General features: G+C 39.1%; 1 protein-coding gene across 7 annotated transcripts in view; it reads left to right on the forward strand.

Moving 5' to 3' along the window:
- QKI (QKI, KH domain containing RNA binding) overlaps positions 1 to 22,044 on the forward strand; it is a 281,160-nt gene that overhangs the window by 114,195 nt on the left and 144,921 nt on the right. For all 7 annotated transcript variants that reach the window (XR_009455620.1, XR_001371952.3, XM_014596742.3 and 4 more), the window contains exon 3: positions 7,250 to 7,366. Coding sequence is in view for 5 of the 7 variants with exons in the window: in XM_014596742.3 (XP_014452228.1) it covers positions 7,250 to 7,366 (117 nt within the window). In the remaining 2 variants the exon portion in view is untranslated. The remainder of the gene's footprint in view (positions 1 to 7,249; positions 7,367 to 22,044) is intronic.

Here is a 22,044-nt window from a genome sequence, read left to right on the forward strand (position 1 = left end):
GGAGCCTTTGCTTCCGAAGGCACTTCTATCATATCATATGGTATGCACAGTTAGTATTCCAAATTCCACTTGTGTGCATACATTTGTTTTTAACCATTGTAATCTTCATAGGTCCATACTATAGTGCATTAGTAGCACCGTTAATGTTCACATACTTTGTTCTGAGGGCGAAGTTACTGTTGTCTGTACTGTTGAGGGAATTCCTCTCGACTGCTAGTGGTGTTGCAGGCAGAGGCTGTTTGGGGGCATGGCATGGGAAGCTGCTAATAAAATAGCATTCTTTGAGTGGCCTCAAAGAATACCTTTTTGCATATAAAATTACACAGTTGTAGGGTAGGCAATTTCCTGTGGAAAATCCAAAATGGGAAGAAAAAAGAACCTAACAAACTTCTCAAAATTAATTCACAGCTTGCAATGGAATATTTAAAACAAGAAGAAAAATTACACATTTTATTTACTAGATATTGATTCCCTTGCATATGATGATGTTACCACAGATTCACAAAATTCCATTCATTTGAATTTTAAACTTAAATGGAAGATTTTTATATTAACAAAACATCATTCTTTGCCATTGTTTTATTAAATTTTCTAAGTGGTCAGTTTTTCTAATGAGAAATCAATGGATCTCTCCCCTTATCAGGATAGAATGTTATTTGGCTGTATCTTCCTGAGAATATTCCTAACTATAGCTGAAGTTGTAAAATAAATAAAAATAAAATAAAAGTCCACCTTTACTGTAAAATTAAGCTATATATTGAAAACAAATCAAGTTACAAGAGGTGAAACCAGTTTTAGTAAACTGGGTGCATCTACATGTGAAAGTAGTGTGGCGTGATAAACTCTGGAGCAGTTTGCGCTGGAGTTAACTGCTCCTGGGCACAGTGTCTGCATGTGAGGCTGGGACAGCAGCACTTTTGAACTTGGATGGAGTAGCCCCAGGCTGACGGAAGGCTCAGGTGGTCACCCCCAGGTTCTGAGGGCTGTGTCGGGCAGCAGAGGGGCTGGCTGGGGCACAGGGGTGCCCTCCCCCACTCCCTCTTCCCCACACTTTAGCATCCTTGTGCCCCAGGCAGCCCCCATCACCATTTACACCTGTTTTTTGGTGGAGTTTCCTACTCCGCTGTAAGGTAGTACTGTCAACAATAGTACTATTTTATGGCGGAGTTAGTTAATTTACAGCACCCTAATATCAGCGCACACATAAATGGTGATGCTTAACAAATTGTTCAACTCTGCAGTAAAACCCACTTGTAAATATACCCTGTATTTACTAGAACAGATATACTTTTAAGCAATTTCCTTTTTTTCTGTGAACAGTATTTATTTAGTATTTGAAGTATTAATTTAGCTGGCAAATGGGTTCAGCTATTTGAGTACCTTCAGTTTATTGATGACTTCAGCAGGTAACTTATTCATAGTTTTCATTCAGCTCTGATACCTCATTAGGTAAGGCATAATTGAGGAAGAAGTAGTTATCCATGCTATTAATATGTAACACATGTGTACTTAGACCTTAACTCTTGTGTTTCAATGAGGAGACCCTAGGCAACAAAGAGGTCAAATGAATGCTTACTTCATCTATTTTTGCTGACTGTAGTTTCACTTTACCCTTCTTGTGTCTGCAGGTTTTTGTTAAATTATTTTCAGATAGTAACAGCATATATATTAATTGAGACTAAATAATGGGTATAGATTTCTTAGATTGTGAATTGATTGTATTTGCATTTTTTTAGCTACAATAATACTTCTCGAGGTCCATGAAAGCTTCAGTGATGCTGGGATCCTGGTTTTCTCTGTTTAAAAATCTCAATTCTCTAATTAACCCCCTACTCCATTTTTTTTCTGCAATTAAAATGAAACGCCTATATCTATCTATAGATATCTATCAATTGAACGCAATCTTTTATTGATATATTTACAATTTTACAGCAGTTTGGAAGCCTAGCAGTGCTTCAATAATTATAATAAAATAAATTCTAAATATATTTTGGCATTTGATTTTGATTTTTTTTATTATAGGAAATCAGAGCTCCCCCTACCCCCTTCATTCACCAGGATGTGGGTCCAGCTGGAGCTGTTGTGTTCCATCTCTTCTCTCCCCCCCACTCCCCCTTTTGCTTTTGTGGCCCTGAGCAAATCTGTTATGCTAGTGCTCTGCCCCTGCCCATGCTGTTACCCCTCACCACAGCCCCCCCAGCCCCCCAGTGTGGGCACAGACATCTCAGGGGGGCACGTGCCTCCCTTCTGCATTGTCTTGCCCCCCCTGCCCACTTCTGCTGTGTTGCCTGTGCTCCCTCACTTGCATACTTACCTGGAGGGTGCTGTGGGAGCTGCTTTCCACTACTGCTTGGCTGCCATGTGTATGTGTACGCACACATGAATGTGGCACCCCCTGTCTCTGATCATGCTCCCCCTGGCCCAGAACAGCTCCTTGCAGGCTAGCAGAGTTCCAGCCTACAAGGGGAAATCTGCAGTTTTCTTCATTTTCCTCCTTTAAAGGAGAAAGAAAATCTATGTTTTTCTCTGTTAAAGGAGAAATTGTGTTTTCTTCTGCAGTGAACGGAGAACTTGGATCCCTGGTGATGAAGTTGTAGGTATGGTAGAGGTGGCTATTCATTTCTTATATAACAAGGCTTAAACAAACAGGAAAATCTCAGTGGTAGAAAGCACCCTAAGTAAAATAGAATCTCATCCATTTTAAACTCTTTATTTTCATCTGGTTAGGAATTACAATTCTTATGTTTAATGTCACGTCAAAGGGTTTTATAAGGTTACACTATTTTGAATTGTCTGCTTCAAAAACTGAAGCCCCAATCAAATGTTTTATATGGGAATATGAAAAATCAAAACTTTCACAAAAGTTAACATGCTTCTTCAGTTCTCATAGTTTAAATGGATTAGTTTCTAAATATCAAGTGCATGGAAAGATAGTTTCAGTGAGGAGAGGGGCATGTATATGCATATGTATCTGCGCATGTGTGTGCATGTGATCATGCCTCTGATAGCAGTGCGGTAGACCAGCAAACCCTCCTTATGCCTGAAGAAGGGTTTGTGCTCAAAAGCTTGCAAAGAACATTTGTTCCAACTATTTAGTTGGCCTGGAAAAAAAATAGCACATTTACCCAAATAACCTTGTCTGCCTGTGTCTTTAAACCAACATGGCTACAACCAACTACCCCATAGATCAGTTTAGTCTTTTAAATTAGTCTGCCAGAGTTGGTCACTGAATGCCGTTGGCAAGTTCAGCACTATATCTCAAAGTCTGCCTATGGCCAGACATCTTCATTTAGTCTACGAAAGCCCCCCACACTGCCATCTTTGTTCTTCTAATAGTAATCTAATCTCACCTTATAAACCATTTAAATAGATCCATTTTAATTAAGTACATAAATTGCTCTGCTGTAAGTATTGCATGTGAAAGCAAGTAATTCAGGATTATCTAACAGCCATAGCTCTACTATTTACAATGAGTTACTCACCAAAGAGTAATGATTTGAACAATATCTTATATTTCAGGAGAATTTTTTTCTACATGCGGTTACCAAACCTTGCATCTCTTCCTTGTATATTTCATCAACATTGCAAAGTGATGAATAATCCATCAAACATTCCTAGATGGGATTTTTGTGGCATTAAGACACAACCATTTTAGTGAGAACTTATTAGCATTATAGCTTACTTTCAGTTAAGCAGGTAGCAATGCCAAAAATGAAGGTTGCCGAATGGTCTGTGTTATAAAAACCTGTATTCCATTGCTTTTCACTTCGTCATCTTTAACTGTTTAGGTTGAACTGTGCTAGGTGCCTGCCTCTGGATGTATTTTCTTGGACATTTAAATGGTTCTACTGTTTTTAGAGAGAGAAGTTAGTGGAACATAATTTGCCCATGTCCAAAACGAAACAAAAAACCTGTATCTTTTGGAAGCTTAAGCATATTCAGACTCTCCATGATTTGAAATTTAACTAGGTGGGTGTGGTGAAGTTAGCATCTTCATGAAGTTTGGCAGACCTGTAGGCCTCTGAAAAATGCAATTTGTACACATTCAGCAGTGGTTTCTAGAGCTTAGTGTCAAAATGTCTAAATATTCCACACAGAATATTTCAGTCCCACAAAACTCACATATGTTCCAGGCCATCTCTGAGCAGAATTCTTTTCTGAGCTGCTGTGGTGCTGGATACCAGAACTGAGAGCAGAGGAATTATCTCCATACTCAGAATACCTCCTGGTACCTAGACATTTTGGAAAAGGAAGAAGTAACTTCACTTACTCAGAAGAATGAGATGCCCAAGATAATTCTAGGCAAGCGGGAGCAGAAGAGCGACAGGATCTTCTGGGGAAATACAGAAGTATTTGTAGTCATTAAAGAACAATCCCCCATCCTCCCATAGTTGAACTTGCAAACCCTATGTTGTTTAGCAAATAAATATGAAATCCACTGACAAAGTATATACTAGCAAAGTATCTTTTCCATTGAGTAGCTCATCCACAGGCCCCCAGCTTCAATTATTGCAGAAAAAGAAAAGTTTATAGTGAGTGTGTTGGAGGACAACAGAAAGAGAGAGGATGGTTTGGTGTAGTTAAGGCATTTCAGTGCATCTGTTAAGAACTGGATTCTGTGCATGTGCCCTAGAGCCCCAGCGTGAGACAAGAAAAGTCACCTAAACCAAAATTTTCATAGGTGATCAGTGATCTTTTTTCCCATACTTTTACGAGGGTTAGTTACTGTCCTTGCAAACTTAATGCTTGATTTCTGAGAGCAAAACTGTGTAGTGTAAAATAGGCCATAGTCTCTTCTAGAAACTGCTAAATGTCCTACCCTCCTTTTCTCTCATTAGTGCTTTCTTCCTAATCATGAAGTTTGTTGAAGTTTGCTTTTTGAAATCCATTCTCCTGCTGTATTGCTTTTTTTCCTTGTCTTTCCTTTGAATTGTGAATTTTAGTTTTGTGATTGTTTTCCTCTAAATTGTTTACTTTCAGAATTTTAGCAAGTGTTTTCCTTTAAGTGAGTCATATCTTATTGGCATTATAAGGTGCAGTCATACCTGCAAGTAATGATAGATGGTCCAGAGGTGGTGTTGGATAATGATATGCCCCTTATGTTACATCATGTACCCTGTGTGCTGTTGTTGCTTTCAGTTAAATGCATAAACTAAGACTGTTAGTGGTAACAGTATGTATGGATTGCAACATCTTCAGCACATTGTTGCTTCTTAACTATTTTCTGTGTTGTATAACTTGGGTGGTTGAGGTAATTGGCTTTCCAAGTTTCTTGCTGAGCTTTGGGTTTGAAGGAAGGCAAATTAGCTTCAACTTAATCTAGCCAGCATTGAGGTTATGTTAGTCTGTTATGGGAAACAGCTGGAAAATATGGCAGAAGTGACGGTAGTAACCAAGTGTGGGAACACTTGATCAGCTTTTTTACTCAGGTCTGTAATGTAGGTGTCCTGGAGCTCCACTGCTTCTGTATGCATTGGTTTAGTGCTTTACATCATTTGTCCAAGAGCTTGGAATGTTTTGGGTTCTAATTTAATTACAGTTGTGTATATCTTTTTCACCTATCAGAAATTCTGTGAGGATGTCCTCCTTAAATACATTTCAGTAGTGAAATATGGTGGTCCGTTTGAGAATTTTTAATGGCGTGTTCATTACACTTGTGCTCCATGATCTTCGATTTCTTAATTGTTTGTGGTCTTTATTTTTATGACAAATATGAGCATTTTGAGACATGGAGCTTGGGGCATGTCTTAACTGGGGAAGCTGATTTTTTACCTAGAATAGTAGCAGTGGCATTTTATTTAGGCAGTGCTTAAGGAGAAGTTGTTGTTTTTTTTTTGTGGCTCATAATCTACCTGATTCCTGCTAATTGCTCTTCACTCAATACTCAGGTGTTTATGATGCACTCTCCTTTTGAATGGTGTTTGCAAATCAAGCTATCCTTTCCTTGCAATTCTTCTGAATAATTTGCAGTTTACCTGCTCCTGGCCTCTTATTTCACAATCTTGCAAAGTGCTCTTTAGCTCCTTTCAAAACCCTAGATCTGCCTGTGGAGTCCAGTCTTCAGGAGCAACTACATTTTCAGCTTTTGGCTGAGTAGCCAAAAGCTGCTGCTGATTTAGTTGTGACAGAGTTAAAACTTGTAGCTTTTGCTTGTTTGATCAGGAAAGGGAGGGTGAGTAAGCTTTGTCCCTGCTGTATATGCAGCCAAAGTTGTGACAAAACCTTGTTTTTTCTTTACTCAGCCTTCCCGAAAAGTACGTTTTTTATATGGTATGTGGTATGTGAGAGAATATGGTAATCATAATTGTGAGTTTTATTGTTTAGCTGCAGGGAAAGTTTAAGTCTTGTTGACATTCCCTTGTCATATGTTTAAGATTCCTTTGAATTCAATGTTCAGCATTTTTATTTTTATTTTTTTTTGTTTTAAGATCATTATAGTATACCTGTATTCATGTTAAAATATTGTTAACTTCCTTAACTCCATGTTAATTTAGTCTCATTCTGGTAACTAGTGCTGGTTTAAATGTTTTCATATATCTGCTACACCTTGTTTATTTGTATTGTTTGAAAAAATGCAAAGATTATTCAGAAGCAGTTTGTGACTTCCATTTGCAACTTCAACACAGAAATAGGTCAGTCCGTACAATCTTGATATGTACATGTTTAGTAAGTGGAGATGAAAAGGCATTGTAGAATGAGGGTTTCTAGAGATCAGTGTGACCCAACCTTTTGGACAGGCATACAACAAATTAAGCTCTGCACCCTCCCAGAGTCCTGCTCCAATCTCTTTCCCCTTCCCGATCTGTTGCTTTGCTTTCTGCCCCCTGCCCTGTTTTCCCTGCTGCTCTTTCTCTGCCCTGTGCTCCCTGCCAGAGCTGCTTCCTGCCATATTTGCTGCTGTGCTGCCTTGCTCCTCCCTGATCTGCTGCGCACCACACATGCTGCCTATGCCACTTTCGGCACCCCATGGTGTAGGGTGACAACCCCTGCTATAGATAAATTGGTAAACTGAAAATTAGCTTGAAAAAAATCTGAAATTGCTTTTCAGCCTCATGATCAGACAAAAATCTTCTTTGTTAAATCCACAAATGCTAGCCCTTTTATCTCATGTTTTTTGTTAGGGATTTACTGGAAGCTTTTAAAGAGGTGTTTGTTTTAGTTATAGGTACTTCTTTTTTTATTTTTTTTTTAATAACTTTGATTACTGTGTTTTAGAGAGATTAACCCCCCGCTGCCCTTTCTGTTTCAGTTTAATTTTGTTGGAAGAATCCTTGGGCCCAGAGGACTAACAGCTAAACAGCTTGAAGCAGAAACAGGATGCAAAATAATGGTCCGAGGAAAGGGCTCAATGAGGGACAAAAAAAAGGTAAGTTCTTGAAAAGTGTTATGGTTGTTAGCCATGTGGATTTTGTGCAGAACATCAAACATGTTTTCCTAATGCACAGTACTTGTGAAGGAATGAAAACTATCTTTGTACCTACCATTATTTTACTCTAGACACCTACAATATTTTTTTCCTGGATTTGTGTAGTGATGCTTTTACAGCACAGTATATTTTTAAAAAAACTTTTAATACATGCAGTCAGTAATTGTTTAATTTAGAATTTTCAACTAAAAATGTTGATATTATACACCAGTAAATCAATTTTAGTTATAGTTAGTACTTTCACAATGCAGATTCTGATTATTATATTTTTGCACTTCATTTATGGAGAGGTCATACATCATAAAAACATTTTAAATTAAAAAATCCCTTTTCAAGAGCATCTTGTGACTTGAACCTTGCACCATTTGCGCCCGAGTTGCATTTCTTTCTTCTCTCACTTATTTGAATATCACTTTGCTCTGTAATTTCCCTTACATTTATCCCTTCCATCCTCACCCTATTCCACAATACATTCTATATAATAATCATACAAAATTAAAAAATAAAAGAATCCCACAAATTTTGTAGAAACCTGTAAAAGCAAAGCATCAACAAATCATTTTCAAATAGTCACTTCACTGTGCTTTTATTATCCCTTACTTCCAGGCTATATTTGCTTTTTATTTCAAATTTTAAGCTCTTGGAGTATAGGAGGTATCTGTTTGGAACATGTAAAATGGTATTTTTATCTTTTCAACCACTTTTTTTTCCCCATAAATTAAAACTTATCCTGAACCCTTTTTAAACTCTGCTGTTTGTATGTGCATTCTTCAGGTAAACTAATCATCTTAGTTTGGGCGTGTGTGAAAACAGACAACTGTAATGTTGGCAAATTTTTGTAAAAGTCTTTTGAAATGTATTATGATCTTCCTGTAGATAAAGATGGCATGAAAACAGTCTGTTTCAGAATGTTTTTGATGACTTGCCAACGTGTGTGTGTGTGTGTGTGTGTGTGTGTGTGTGTATATATATATATATATATATATATATATATATATATATATGGAAGCAAAGGTATATGTTAAAACCAAACTTATGAAAACTAGATATCCCCATAATTCTGAATATTAAGAGTATTATACTTTTTTCTACCGTAAGCATCAGTGTATTTTTAAATATGTACAGTAGCAGAACCTTTCTAAAAACAATCCCATTAAACTCTTATTACATTTTAGCACAAAATCTGTTCAGTAAGAAGATCTTTTGACTATTATGAATACTTTTAGGTCCAAAAACCCTCACTCTTAATTTTCCAACTTCATTTTGTTCTCGTGATAGATTTCCTTTCTTATTTCCCTGAAAGCTTCCACCTTTACAGTGGCCAGTTGCTTGTCCATCAAACACCTTTATTTTATATTTTTCTGATCAGATTCTACAGACTGTGTCTGAAGATACAAAAAAGATTAAGATTGAGAGAATGAGGTTCAATATGTTAACCAAAAGAGATGTATTGATTTCTTCTTTCAATTTTCCTGTTTATTGCCTTCAATTCTAAATGTAGGATTAAACTTCTTTTTTTTTTCCAAACAGCAAATTATAACATTTTTTACCATAGTGCAGTTCTTAAATTCTGCAAATAAAATAAGTAAATGTGTAAGCAGAGACTTAAAGGGGTGTAGGAATGTTTTTGGAAGTGGGTAGTCAGTTACAGTTAACTTCAGTAATATGTATTTCAAATCTATTTGTATGTTGCAGAAAGGGAAGGATGTCGCTGAGTTTCTCTAGACACTGCTTAGGCATGCCAAGACTTGGTCTTTATTTATGAGGTATTATGGTGGAATGATAGCTATGGCAGGTTTTAAAATAAAGTCACCCTCAACTAAACCCTAATTATCATTGTTATACTAGGAAAAACCCTAGTTGTAGATGCAACTATATTGATAAAAGGACTTTTTTGCTAGTATAGTTTATACCTGTTACCCAAACAAAATTAAGATTTGTGTAAAAGAACTTTTTGCTAGTACAAGTTTAGGAGTTTGCTGGCATATTTGGACAAAGCCTTTGTTTTTTATATTTGCCTCTGGCTAATAAGATAATTGGACCTTGAGATGTATGCTGTTTCCCTTTATCAGGCCTCTTCACATGGAGTCGGTGGGTCCTGTGTCCTGCTTTCTTCTGTCTTACTGATTCACAAGGGGCCCATCAGCCTTCTTGGGTGCTGATGGGTGGTGGTGAGGGAATTCCACTTTACTGGGAGCAGCAACATGTTACTTGGACCTGGCTCCGCAGCATCTGTATAGACTGGGCACTTCAGCAGAGCTTTTGGTGTTTTTCTCTGACAGCTGATTCAGACAGCTATTAGATAAACACCAAAAAAGCCCCATGAAAGTGCTCAGTCTGTAGACATTGGGAAAGCAGGATCTAATTAAGACACTAGCTCTTCTGGGCATGCGCTGGGCTTGGCACAGGAGCACGCTGAGTTTTAAAGCACCATTTTGGGGTTTTGGGGTTTTTTTTTCCATATCTGCAAGCAGCCCTTGTTACTATTATATACCTGGTCTTGGCAATTCCAGCTTTGTCTCAGTATCCATTGGCTGCGTCTTCATCCCTTTATTTTGCTACTCTTTAGGTTTACCACTCTGTATTAGCAGCTGGCACCATTGCAGAGAACTGATCTAGCTGACCAGGAGAAGGATCCAAGGCAGGTCATACAGGAAAGTCTAAAACAGTTTGAAGTGAGGCCCTCAGGTTTACTTGCTGCTTTATTCAGTTGCCATACAAGTACCACCGAAAAGACAAACATGGCTGTTCAGATTTCAACTAGGCTACAATATTTGTTCTAGGAGTAGGAGACTTTCAGAAACTCAAAAGATGTTTAAAAATGAATTTCTGTAAATAAGGTGATAACGACCTCAGTATTCATCAGATTATTTTTCATCTCTTCTCTGTTACATTCCTTGGGTATGGAACAAGATTTAAATAAGAGTGAACTTTGCTTAAATTTCACTAATTCTTCAGTATCACCAGTTTCTAAGTTAATTACTAGGGATGCTCTTTGCCCATAGCAGTAAGTGCTATGTTTGACACTATGCAATAGTTTGTGGTGATCTTGCAAAGAAGACATATAGAATGCAGTATACCACAAGTTAGTTATGCATACTATGATTAATACTGACCAGCAACTATGCCACATAAATATCTATAAAGAGAGATAGTTAGCCACGTTAGCTTAAAGTCAGGCAGAAGGTAGGGTAGAGGTGCACCTCACAGACCGACTGAAATGAGCCACAGCTCAGTTCATCCGATACTATGCATCTTATGCTAGATTTGGGTGAAGGGAGCTATGGCTCACAAAAGCTTATACATTTCTGATTCTGTTTGTCTATAAGGTGTTATCTCTACATGCCTTCTGCCTTTTAAAATAGTATAAATATTTTGCTGTTAAACTGAATGCATAGAATGTAGTGATATTAGCCAATATCTATTAAATTCAAATGTGTACTAAAGATACGAAAAGTACCCTTCTTCTCCTTGTCCCATTTATTTTTAAATTACTGTATATCTGTTGTAGTTCAGATCTCTTAGCCCAGGAGTTGTCAACCATGGTACATGTACCCCCAGAGGTACTTGGGAAGCTCCTAGGGCAGGGGCAGGCAGTTATTTTGGGCTGAGGGCTGCTTACCAAGTTTTGGCAAGCTGTTGAGGGTGGCATTGGTAGCCCTGTCCCTTGACAGGTGACCCCTTATCCTCTGACCTTTGCTACCAGAAGTCCCTCCCCTTGCCCCCAGAAGTATTCCTTTCAGCACGGGGTTTTGCCATCTCAGAAGCAGAAAAATAACAAATTATATTCTGAAAAGCAAACATCTACAGCATTCATCAATTTGATTTCAAAAAATATTTTTGTTCTGATTTACATGCGTTTGTGTAGTGTACATAGAGGTGATCGCACTATACAAGAGTAAGACTTCATTTTAAGCTATTTTGTTGGGGGGTGGATATAGGTTTGGTGGGATGTGGGTATGTGGGGTGAGAGCATGTGGGTGTGTGGGGATAAGTGGGGTGTGGATGGGTATGGTGTTTGTGGGGGGAGCTGCATGCACCGCAGTGCGGGGGGGGTGTGGGTATATGTGTATGGTGGGGTGTGTGTGTGTGGGACTTGGGGTGCGCGCGCGCACACACACACACACACACCCTGGCATGGCCCCGTGTACTCCAGTCCAGCAATGTAGCTGGCAGCCATGTGGTGCGGGGGCAGGAAGGGAGTGAAATGGCTGGGGGTGGGTGGGGCTAGGCTGTTCAGTCCTGCTGAGGCTCCCCCTGGGTCATAGATTCATAGATGTTAGGGTCGGAAGGGACCTCAATAGATCATTGAGTCCGACCCCCTGCATAAGCAGGAAAGAGTGCTGGGTCTAGATGACCCCAGCTAGATACTCATCTAACCTCCTCCTGAAGACCCCCAGGGTAGGGGAGAGCACCACCTCCCTTGGGAGCCCGTTCCAGACCTCCTACTGCCCCTGTCTCTTGTCAGCTTTGACAGACATCCAGGGCAGATAAATATTTATTTTCTAAAATTTTTAGGGCCTTGTGGGCTAGGTAGAATGGCTTGGCGGGCTGCACGTGGCCCAAGGGCTGGATTTTGCCTGCCCCTGGCCTAGGGGTGTATGTGTGGGCGGGCAGGAGGAGACTGAGTACTGCCACCCTGTGCTGTCACCTCCCAGGAGCAGGGCTGTGGGGCAGGAGGGCCGAGGGCAGTAGTGCCTCCCTGTGGACCACAGAGGTGCCACCTGGCCAACTGGATGTGGAGTGGAAAGAAGCTTGCACATGGTCGCCACTGCTGCCATGCACCACCCTGCACTGCCCCTGACAGTTGGATGTGGAGCCACTGGGGGTACACTTATTAAAAAAGGTTGAAAACCTCTGCCTTAGCCAGTAATTCATCCATTAACTTCTCTGATGACTTTTTTTTTTTTACATTAAAATATTTGATTAAAAACCAAGGCAAACCTGTTTTACGCTTCACTTCCTTATAGATCAGAGAAGTGCTTTAAGTTTTCATGATTTTATTTTCAGTGATGCAGCTTATATTGAAGAGGATAACTTGTCTAAATATCAGACAGCAGACTCATACCAGTTGATGCTCCTTTCAGTTTAAAGCTGTTCATGCTTTGGTAATTTTAGCTAGAGTGGGTTGTTGTCATAACCAATGGCAAAAGTTAAACCAAAAAAAAATTAGATACATTGTCACTTGGTTCATGGGTGAGGAACTTAAAACACAAATGCCAACAAAATTAAGTGTTTTGGAGCAGTATTGTGAGTGTGGTTTCTGGAATGATAAAAGTCATTTAGTCGCATGTTCTGTGAAGTAGTGAGTTTACCTTAAAAGCTGGAAAGGCCAGGGATAAAAAGAGTAGCTTTTAGTTGCTGACTACTGTACACTGAAGTTACTTCAAAAAGAAATGGCATGCAGCATGTGATTCAGCTCTGTTTCTCTCAAAGGAAGAGATACTGTAACTTTAAATTCAAATGGTTAGTTGTCTCAAATATTATACACCACAAGTCTGCCTTATAAACTTCAGCAGCTTGAGAGGAGACAGTTTTAATAAATACTGTAAAAAAAAAAAAAATGATAACTTTCATCTTCTGAATAAAATTTCATTCTTAATGTTCAATTAGTAACTATTCAGTTTCAATGTAAGATTTATTTAAATGGTAGATATTTACTATTGTAACCATAGTTTTTTGTTTAGCTTCATATGGAGTGCTTATTACCTTTATCGTTGTACTTGTCATAATTGAGAGTTGTACATTTCCACTTCTTTAAAGTTGCATTTTAAAATGCTTCAGCTGCTTTCCGATTAAATCTTCTAGGAGTTCAGCAGTTTTTTCCATTGTGGTTCACAGGACTAGAAGTTTGGCTCAAATTACATGAGGGAGCGTGCTCTCTCAAAATAGCAATTATGTATTTAGGACAGAGCCAACCAGTTAGGGATTGTGACTCATGTTCCCAGTGTACCCCATCGGCTCCTAACGACAGACTTTAAAGCATTCCACGAGGACGTTTCAATGCCAAGAGAGTATCATGTTTAGTTTATACTACCTCTGTCCCATCTTTAGAATAGTTTTTTCTGTCTCATTCTAGATGTTAACTAGTCTTTACCCATAGAAAAGAGGTATGTGCTTTTGCTTTTGTTTTATTAATAGGGATACTGCACCCTAGAGGCTATGAATTGCCAAGTGCCCCATGTCAGGGTAAGGGTTTTAAAACAAAGGAATTTAAGTCCTTATATTCAAGCCACTTTACTGCGTTCACCACCACACTGTTGAAGAAAGCCCTTGTCACTTTTGTAGCATTTCAATAATAACTAGGCCTTCCCCATGCTGCCATGTGTGCTTCTACCTCAAGCAGGGTATGTAAAAGTACAGTAGTGTGGCCCTTTACTTTAATAATAGCTTAATGTTCACTGGTGAGTCTATATTGCTAACACAGATGCTTGACTGTTACCTTAGTTATAAAATAATATTTCCAAATCTCATGAGATGTGCTACATGTAATCCATGTACAAACAAAAATATATCGGTTATGGTATCTGCACACTTATTCATTTGAAATTAGACATAGCAAGTGGTAAGACTTTTCTGTACTTTAGAATGCATTGTCTCACCTCCTTGTTTTTAAACCCCTTCCAATCTAGCTGTTTATGAAAGCTTAATTCAAGATAACACCCACATAAACCAAATTAAAAATGCACGGCCTTTCAATATGTGATACACGATACAGGAACTCCTCACTTAACAACCGAGTTCCGTTCCTGTGACTAGGTCGTTAAGCGAATTGGTCGATAAGCGAGGAGCCGCCCCTTGATACTGCGTGCCTTGGCTTGAGACGCTGCACTGCCGTTTCCACAATACGTTTCGTACAATACCGACTGCTTGGAGAGCTGGTCGTAAGTCCGCGCGGTTGTTAAACATGTAGGTCGTTAAGTGAGGAGAACCTGTACTCTACAGATAAGCTTATTTTCTCTATTAAATAGCAAGGAAGCTCAAGTTTGAAAAGGGAACTTTCAAAACATAGAAATAATTACAAGAATGGTTATTACTAAGTTCTGAAACACAGAAGTAAGCTCTTACTGCTGTCGTCTAAATATGGTGATTTTTAGTGACTTCAGGTGTGTAGTTTAGAAGGGAGGTTATAGTCCATTCCCTTGAAAACATGTGAATGTTATGACCTGTAAACCTGACATATCTTCTTGTCTTAACAAGAACTAAACTTTTTGTTCAGAAAAAGGTTTTACTATACATCATGTTAACATCATTTGCTTTGAACTTGAGGCGAGCATCATAGCCCAGCCTCTAGCGCGGATCTTTGAAAACTCTTGGCGCTCTGGTGTAGTGCCCGAAGACTGGAAGAAGGCCAGTGTGGTGCCTATCTTCAAGAAAGGGAGGAAAGTGGATCCGGCTAACTATAGGCCCATCAGCCTGACTTCTATTCCGGGGAAAATCTTAGAAAAGTTTATTAAGGAGGCCATCCTTAATGGACTGGCTGACGCCAACATCTTAAGGGATAGCCAGCACGGGTTTGTTGCGGGTAGGTCTTGCTTGACCAATCTCATTTCCTTCTACGACCAGGTGACCTATCACCTGGACAAGGGAGATGAGATTGATGTCATATATCTTGACTTCAAAAAAGCCTTCGATCTGGTGTCCCATGATCGTCTCTTGGAGAAACTGGCCAATTGTCGCCTTGGGTCCCCCACGATCCACTGGCTGGAAAATTGGCTCCGGGGTCAGACCCAGAGGGTAGTAATTGATGGAAGTCACTCATCGTGGTGTCCTGTGACCAGTGGGGTCCCCCAGGGCTCTGTCCTTGGACCCATACTGTTCAACATCTTCATTAACGATGTGGACACTGGAGTCAGAAGCGGACTGGCCAAGTTCGCCGATGACACCAAACTTTGGGGCAAAGCATCCACACCAGAAGACAGGCGGATGATCCAGGCTGACCTGGACAGGCTCAGCAAGTGGGCGGATGAGAATCTGATGGTGTTCAACGCCGATAAATGCAAGGTTCTCCACCTTGGGAGGAAAAACCCGCAGCATCCTTATAGGCTCGGCAGTGTTATGTTGGTTAACACTATGGAAGAAAGAGACTTGGGGGTCGTCATTGACCACAAGATGAACATGAGCCTGCAATGCGATGCTGCGGCTAGGAAAGCGACCAAAATGCTGGCTTGCATCCATAGATGCTTCTCAAGCAAATCCCGGGACGTCATTCTCCCCCTGTACTCGGCCTTAGTGAGGCCGCAGCTGGAGTACTGCGTCCAGTTTTGGGCTCCACAATTCAAAAAGGATGTGGAGAAGCTTGAGAGAGTCCAGAGAAGAGCCACGCGCATGATCAGGGGTCAGGGAAGCAGACCCTACGATGACAGGCTGAGAGCCCTGGGGCTCTTTAGCCTGGAAAAGCGCAGGCTCAGGGGTGATCTGATGGCCACCTACAAGTTTATCAGGGGTGATCACCAGTATCTAGGGGAACGTTTGTTCACCAGAGCGCCCCAAGGGATGACGAGGACGAATGGTTACAAACTACTACAAGATCGTTTCAGGCTGGACATAAGGAAGAATTTCTTTACTGTCCGAGCCCCCAAGGTCTGGAACAGCCTGCCGCCAGAGGTTGTTCAAGCGCCTTCATTGAACACCTTCAAGATGAAACTGGATACTTATCTTGCTGGGATCCTATGACCCCAGCTGACGTCCTGCCCTTTGGGCGGGGGGCTGGACTCGATGATCTAACGAGGTCCCTTCCAGCCCTAATGTCTATGAAATCTATGTATCTCCCAAATGTCTAGAAATTCCTTCTTAAGCTTTTGAAGGAACAGCTTGATAAGTATTTGGTATTTGTGAATGAATGAATGCTAAGTGCTGATGTTGCGTATGAAGAAGTACTGAAGGAAAGTTAAGTCAGAGAAATGAATGTTGCATATAGTTCTCTCAGCATCGTTTTCTCCTGTTGGAATGGGTTTGCATGGTCTGCATCCTGTTCCATGAAGCCCCTTTCCCACACGTACAGCCTGTTACTATTTGGTTTCCTGTAGTTGTCTTAGGAGAGTTGTGGTCATGGATGAAAAAAGAATTTCTTAAATTTCAGAGCAGTCACATAAGTGAATGTGAACATATATGTGTAGTTAACACTGGAAAAATAACATGTTTTAAAAGTATTTGGTGCCATTGATGTATGGAAAAAATTTAAAACCATAGTCCATGCACATAACATACAGACAGAACTATCAGTGTTTGATGTAATCGTTTTCTGACGATGGCTGTCAAGGCAATTCATGCTGCTCAAATGCTTTCTTTTGCAGTTGTTATAACTGTCAGAGTCAGTTCACAAAATCCATTATCAGGAGCACTAGCCATTACATTGCATTGATTTCCACTTACCAGATGCATCCTAGCTGGTTCCTGACCAGCATGTTGTAGTATTGGGTTAAGCTTGGTACAGAGTTGCTTCAGATCAGTGTTACCACTTCTCTGAAAGAAAATGCTGGACTCCTGGGTTTCATATAATCGCAAGTTATAACCCTCAGGTTTGGTTTCTGTATTTGTTGGGGGACAAGGAGAGCATGGGATGGGAATGTGAGCAAACAGCTAACTAAAAAGATGCACCATATTCTTACAACTTTGTGAAGTGTATTTTGATTACCACATCAAGACACCATAATCATTTTGACATTTAAAATGAAAAAAATGAGGAAGTCAAACTGCAAATTGTATGTACTTTGGCTTATTGTATGAGGGTTATATGATTTATATAAATATTTAGTGTATAGCTTGTTACTACAAAAATTCGTAAGTGTTTGCTGTATAAGAATTCTGTGATTTGAGGGAGTAATACAATCAAAGATTTTTGCTTTGTGCTTTTTTCAGGTCTGCTTAGTCCACCAGAAGATTTTCTAAACCACTTTTTATTAGTTCACTTTGCTTATGAAAGCCACACGCATTTAAAAGATGTCCTGGATTTACTTTAGTCCAGCAAAACTCCTGTGGACAATTAAAAACAAAAAACAAGGCCAGTGTGTATATATGAATGAGAGAAAGATCCTATTTACAGTTGCATGGAAAAAACTGCAACTTTACCTGTAGCTTTTAGAACAGTAAACACAGAAGATGACTTACAAAGTTTTCCCACTATGTAACTTCCTTAAAGACACAGGAGACAGTGAAAATATTAGTGTGTTTTCTTGTCAATTAGCTAGTCTGTTTTTTTCCACCAGTACATGTTTATAAAAGCAGACTGATCTATTTCAAATTACAGTAACTTCACAGCTTCTGTGGTTGCTATTTTCATGTGAGGTGTATAGTGAGGCTGTTTGCTTCTCTGTCTTTTGGCTAAGGTCAGGCAAGATTGGGGGCACCTGAACCCCAAGGGTTCTGGGCCTAGGGCCTGCATGTTGGATGCCTGCCTGGATTTGCCTGCTGATGGGTCTGGAGGGGAGGATACTTGCCCAGTGGTAGAGCCATACAGACTTGATGATTGAGCTCTGCTGAGTTGAATTTTGGAACTTGACTATTGGGCTTTGCTCCTTGAATCTGGAACTGATTTGGCCTTCAAAATGACTTGTTTATATATGGGAATGAAGGTCCTCTTTTAGGAAAGACGACACACCTGTCCTTTTGAATTTTTGTATAAGGCTTCATGCCTCAACTCTGAATTTATATCTTAAAAGAGACTGTATAAAAACTTGGCCAACAAAGGGCAGTTAAGAATTTTGAAATTATTGCATGTCCATTTATTTAGGTGAGAAAAATCCTGTTTAACTAACTTTTTTTTATTTTAATGCAGAATGACTTAAATTTGCTTCGACAGAGAAAGACATTAATTCCTGGGGGCTGGGAGAATCACTGCAGAGCAATATCAGCCTTTCAGGAAAAAATATAATGGATATGTATCTGATATAACATACTTTTATCATAGTCCTGTATCTTACATGTATGACCATTCTATTTACAGTGTAACATGCTCAGTTGAATACAAATCTGAAACTCAACTGTAGGGTTTCTAATGTCACGTTACAAAATTTACCCAGTTTGATTTCAACAGCAGCCTAATCCGTTGATTGACTTCCGGGCTTGATATTAAACCTTGATCATATATTGTTTTGAATTCTATTCAGATTAAGAGGAATAGTAAGATTTGTTTTATAGGTGATTAGCAAGTTGCGTATTTTGAGTCCTCCATCAGAGATGTTGAAAGGATTAAAAAGTTTGTGATAATGGAGAGGTGGATTTTTGAAAAATGAGATCTAGGAGGATGTAGATTACATAGAGGAGTAAAATGAGAAGTGATAGTCTCTTCTCCATTTCATTATTGTGATTTCTAAGCTTTTTCTGATATTTCCTCTTTTTACTTTAAGGACTAAGAAAAAAGTAAGAAGCTTTGTTTTGAAACGCATAGAATTGTAGCACAGTTGTGTAAATGTGTGTTGGTATTAAACTTTGACTTGTATCCCTGATGGTCATAGGTTTTATTCCCTAAACAAATAAATTAACAGTAAAATCATGCCCCTGAGAACAAGAACTAAAAGGATCTTTATCAAAGCCATAATAGAAAGCACACTTTTTTGTCTAAAAGTACTTCTAAATTTTTGGTAGATTTGGAGGAAATGTTCATTAAGGATTAATGTGGTTTTAGATGCAGGCTGAACAGGCTGTGATTTACAGCTATTGATCTTGTACATCTTGCTGAAAAGACTTAAAAACTCATACTTGGTGGGGGGGAGGGGCAGGAAATAATATTGGCTGCCTATCTTGCAGTATTGCAAAGATGTAGACAATTGGTACATGTGGGTTTTTTGGGGTTTTTTTTCCTATCTAAATTTATGGAGCTGGACAGTTGAGAAAGAAAATGAGTTTTAATGCAACATGCTGGTCATAGTTATAGTGCAGAGCTTAATAAGAAATGTGTTTTGAGAGGGACTACTAAGCTATATATTTTTTATCAGTAAAATAACTTATTTTGACTAACCTGTAAAACTTAAACTAATTACTAAGCCATAGATCTAATACTAAGATAAGTTAATTATCCATGTCTAATGAGATGAACTGAGATTTTTTTTCTAAAGGGGGGACCATTTTATTACTAGCTGCTGTTTAATGAGTTTTTTTAAATTAAGACTTGATTAGATTGCAGTCAATTTAGTTAAGGGATATTGAAGCACCTTGTACTGTTTGGATACTACAGATTTTCATTTTAAAGGAACTAATCCTGTCGGCAAACAGACATCAGTACTTGAATGGTGCTTACCTGCATTCTTATACAGGATGTGTTGATTTATTTCTATTCCCCCACTTCCTCCCCCAATCCTTTAACAAGAAGTTTTGATTGTAAGACATTCACGCTTACCAACTGTGCTAAGGCATTAAACATTATTATAAAGTTCAGGTGTCATTTTATTCTGGATCCGGCCACTGCATAAAAATACTTCCACCCCTCCCCTCTCCTGTTACTTATTATCTCTGTGCACAAGCCCTTACATAAAATTTAATTAGTTTTGAGTTTTATAATGCATGTAGAAGACATGTATCACAACTTACTCCTGTCAGCCGAGTGTGAGGAGAGACAACTAAAATACTTTGGTTTTTTTGTGTGTGTATAAAGTGCAGTTAGATTTGTCTTATTGATTTGCTTTAATACTAATTAAAAGTAGTTTGTGAAGGTAAAGTGCACCATGCTTGGTCACATTTCTAGAGACAGGTGCATATCATGACCCTTCTTACTCCATCTTTATAACCCCATTTTAAAGTTGTTATATGTCAGTTGAAAGTAGAACTCATTAGGAAGCCAAGTGAAAGAATTATTTGGAATCCTTAGTGAATTAAGTCACTGATAATTTGAAAAAAGGCACTTAGGTGATGGGTGTAATGAACTGTTATGGATGTTCTGTGAATTTCAGTTTTTATATAAAGGAATGATTTTCTAGGTAAGCAACTGGAGAGTAGGACACAGTCCCAAAATATTCTCTGAAACAATTGTATTTCATTATAAGGTACTATTCAGGGCAAGTTTTTTTGGTCAGCTTTTAATTTATACATTTCTTAACTTTCTCTGATCAATTGTTATCCCTTCCCTTCCTAGAAATAGTACAGTGTAAGTAATGATTTTTCTATCTGGGCTTGTTCACTTTCATAAGTGGTCCATGTTTCCTCCATTTGATCTTCCTCAGTAAGTTGTCTAGTTATCTTTTCGATCACTGTGGTATTTGTCGGCCTCTGCCACCCTATTTCACTGAATCTTCTTGAGGCTGTATTGGCCACTACACTGAACTGGAAAATGGTTAATTAACATGATACCTCGTTCACTAAAATGTCACTAAATGGAGTCTTGAATTCTAATAGCACCTTAAAATTCAACTATATTTAAACTTGAGATAATGAGGAAATAAAAATGTGTAAACATATAAATGATAATGTCTTGGGTAACTGGGGAAATAGAAACAATGGAAGGGGAAAGATGTGGGGAGGAGGGAGGCTTAAGCAGCTCAATTTAACTGTACTAAGTGTCAAATTAGCCTTGAACATTTAAATTCATAAGACCCCAGCAAAGTGAAAAGGGAAGCAGTTTCCAAGGAAGAACTATGGGGAGAAATGGCTGTTAGATTTCTACTAGGTATTGGAGCAGCAACTCTGAACATAGAGGGTTGGAGACCTGAGCAGAGAGAGGGAAATGTACATTGCCTTTAAATTTGATTGCAGGCAATAGCAGTGTGTTGGCTTTATAAATAAGTTGCAGATGCAACTCATGAGAACTGAGGAAAATAAAAGGTTAAGATAAATGGGTATCTCCACTAGATTTCTTTGAATCCCACTTGATGGCTGACAGCAGATAAAATAGGTGATGTAATTAGTATACCAGCTCCAGTTTCTTATATACATTACTTTGTTTTATTTAATTAGTTTACATTCAGTGCTTCCCAGTTCAACTCAGGGTGGCTTATTATAAGAGAATTAAAAAAACCCCAGGAGAATGACAAAACAACTTAAATGAGGACTAGGATATCAGCATAAAAATAGAGATCCCATCAACAACATAGTCTAGCTTTGTTAGTTAAATACCTGCCCAAATAGGAAGATCTTGTAGCACTTCCTGTTCAGGTGCAGGCTTTTGCTGGCCTCAAGAGGGGAGGCAGTTTCAGAGCTCTGAGGAGCATCTGCTGAGAGTGACTTCCCGTGTGTGTTCACCAAGGGAACCTTGTTATGGTGATGATAGAGAAGTTTGCTCTTGGCTGATAGGGATAGGGCCTAAGGGAGAAGGCTGTCCCTTAAGTATTTAAGGTCCAGACTGCTTAAGGCCTTGTATATCAAAACTAGTACCTTGAATTATGCCTGAAAAGCTATTGGGAGCCAGTGTGAACTCCTGGAGCACTGAAATTGTGCTCCTTTGTGACCAGCTCCTGTTAAAAGATAAGCAGCTGAGTTCTGCACCACCTGCACATTTTGGATGGTCTTAAAGGGCAGCCCTATGTAGAGCATATTTTGCAGTAGTCTAGCCTGAGGTTATGAAAACATGGATGAAGGTGGCCAGATCTGAATATGAAAGGGTCACAGCCTTCTCGTCAGTTTGAGTTGATAAACAACACTTGTAGCACTGCTGCCACCTGAAGAAGTTTGCTATATGTGCCAGCAGT

The sequence above is a fragment of the Alligator mississippiensis genome, chromosome 1 (genome assembly GCF_030867095.1).
Source record: "Alligator mississippiensis isolate rAllMis1 chromosome 1, rAllMis1, whole genome shotgun sequence".
NCBI lineage: Eukaryota > Metazoa > Chordata > Crocodylia > Alligatoridae > Alligator > Alligator mississippiensis.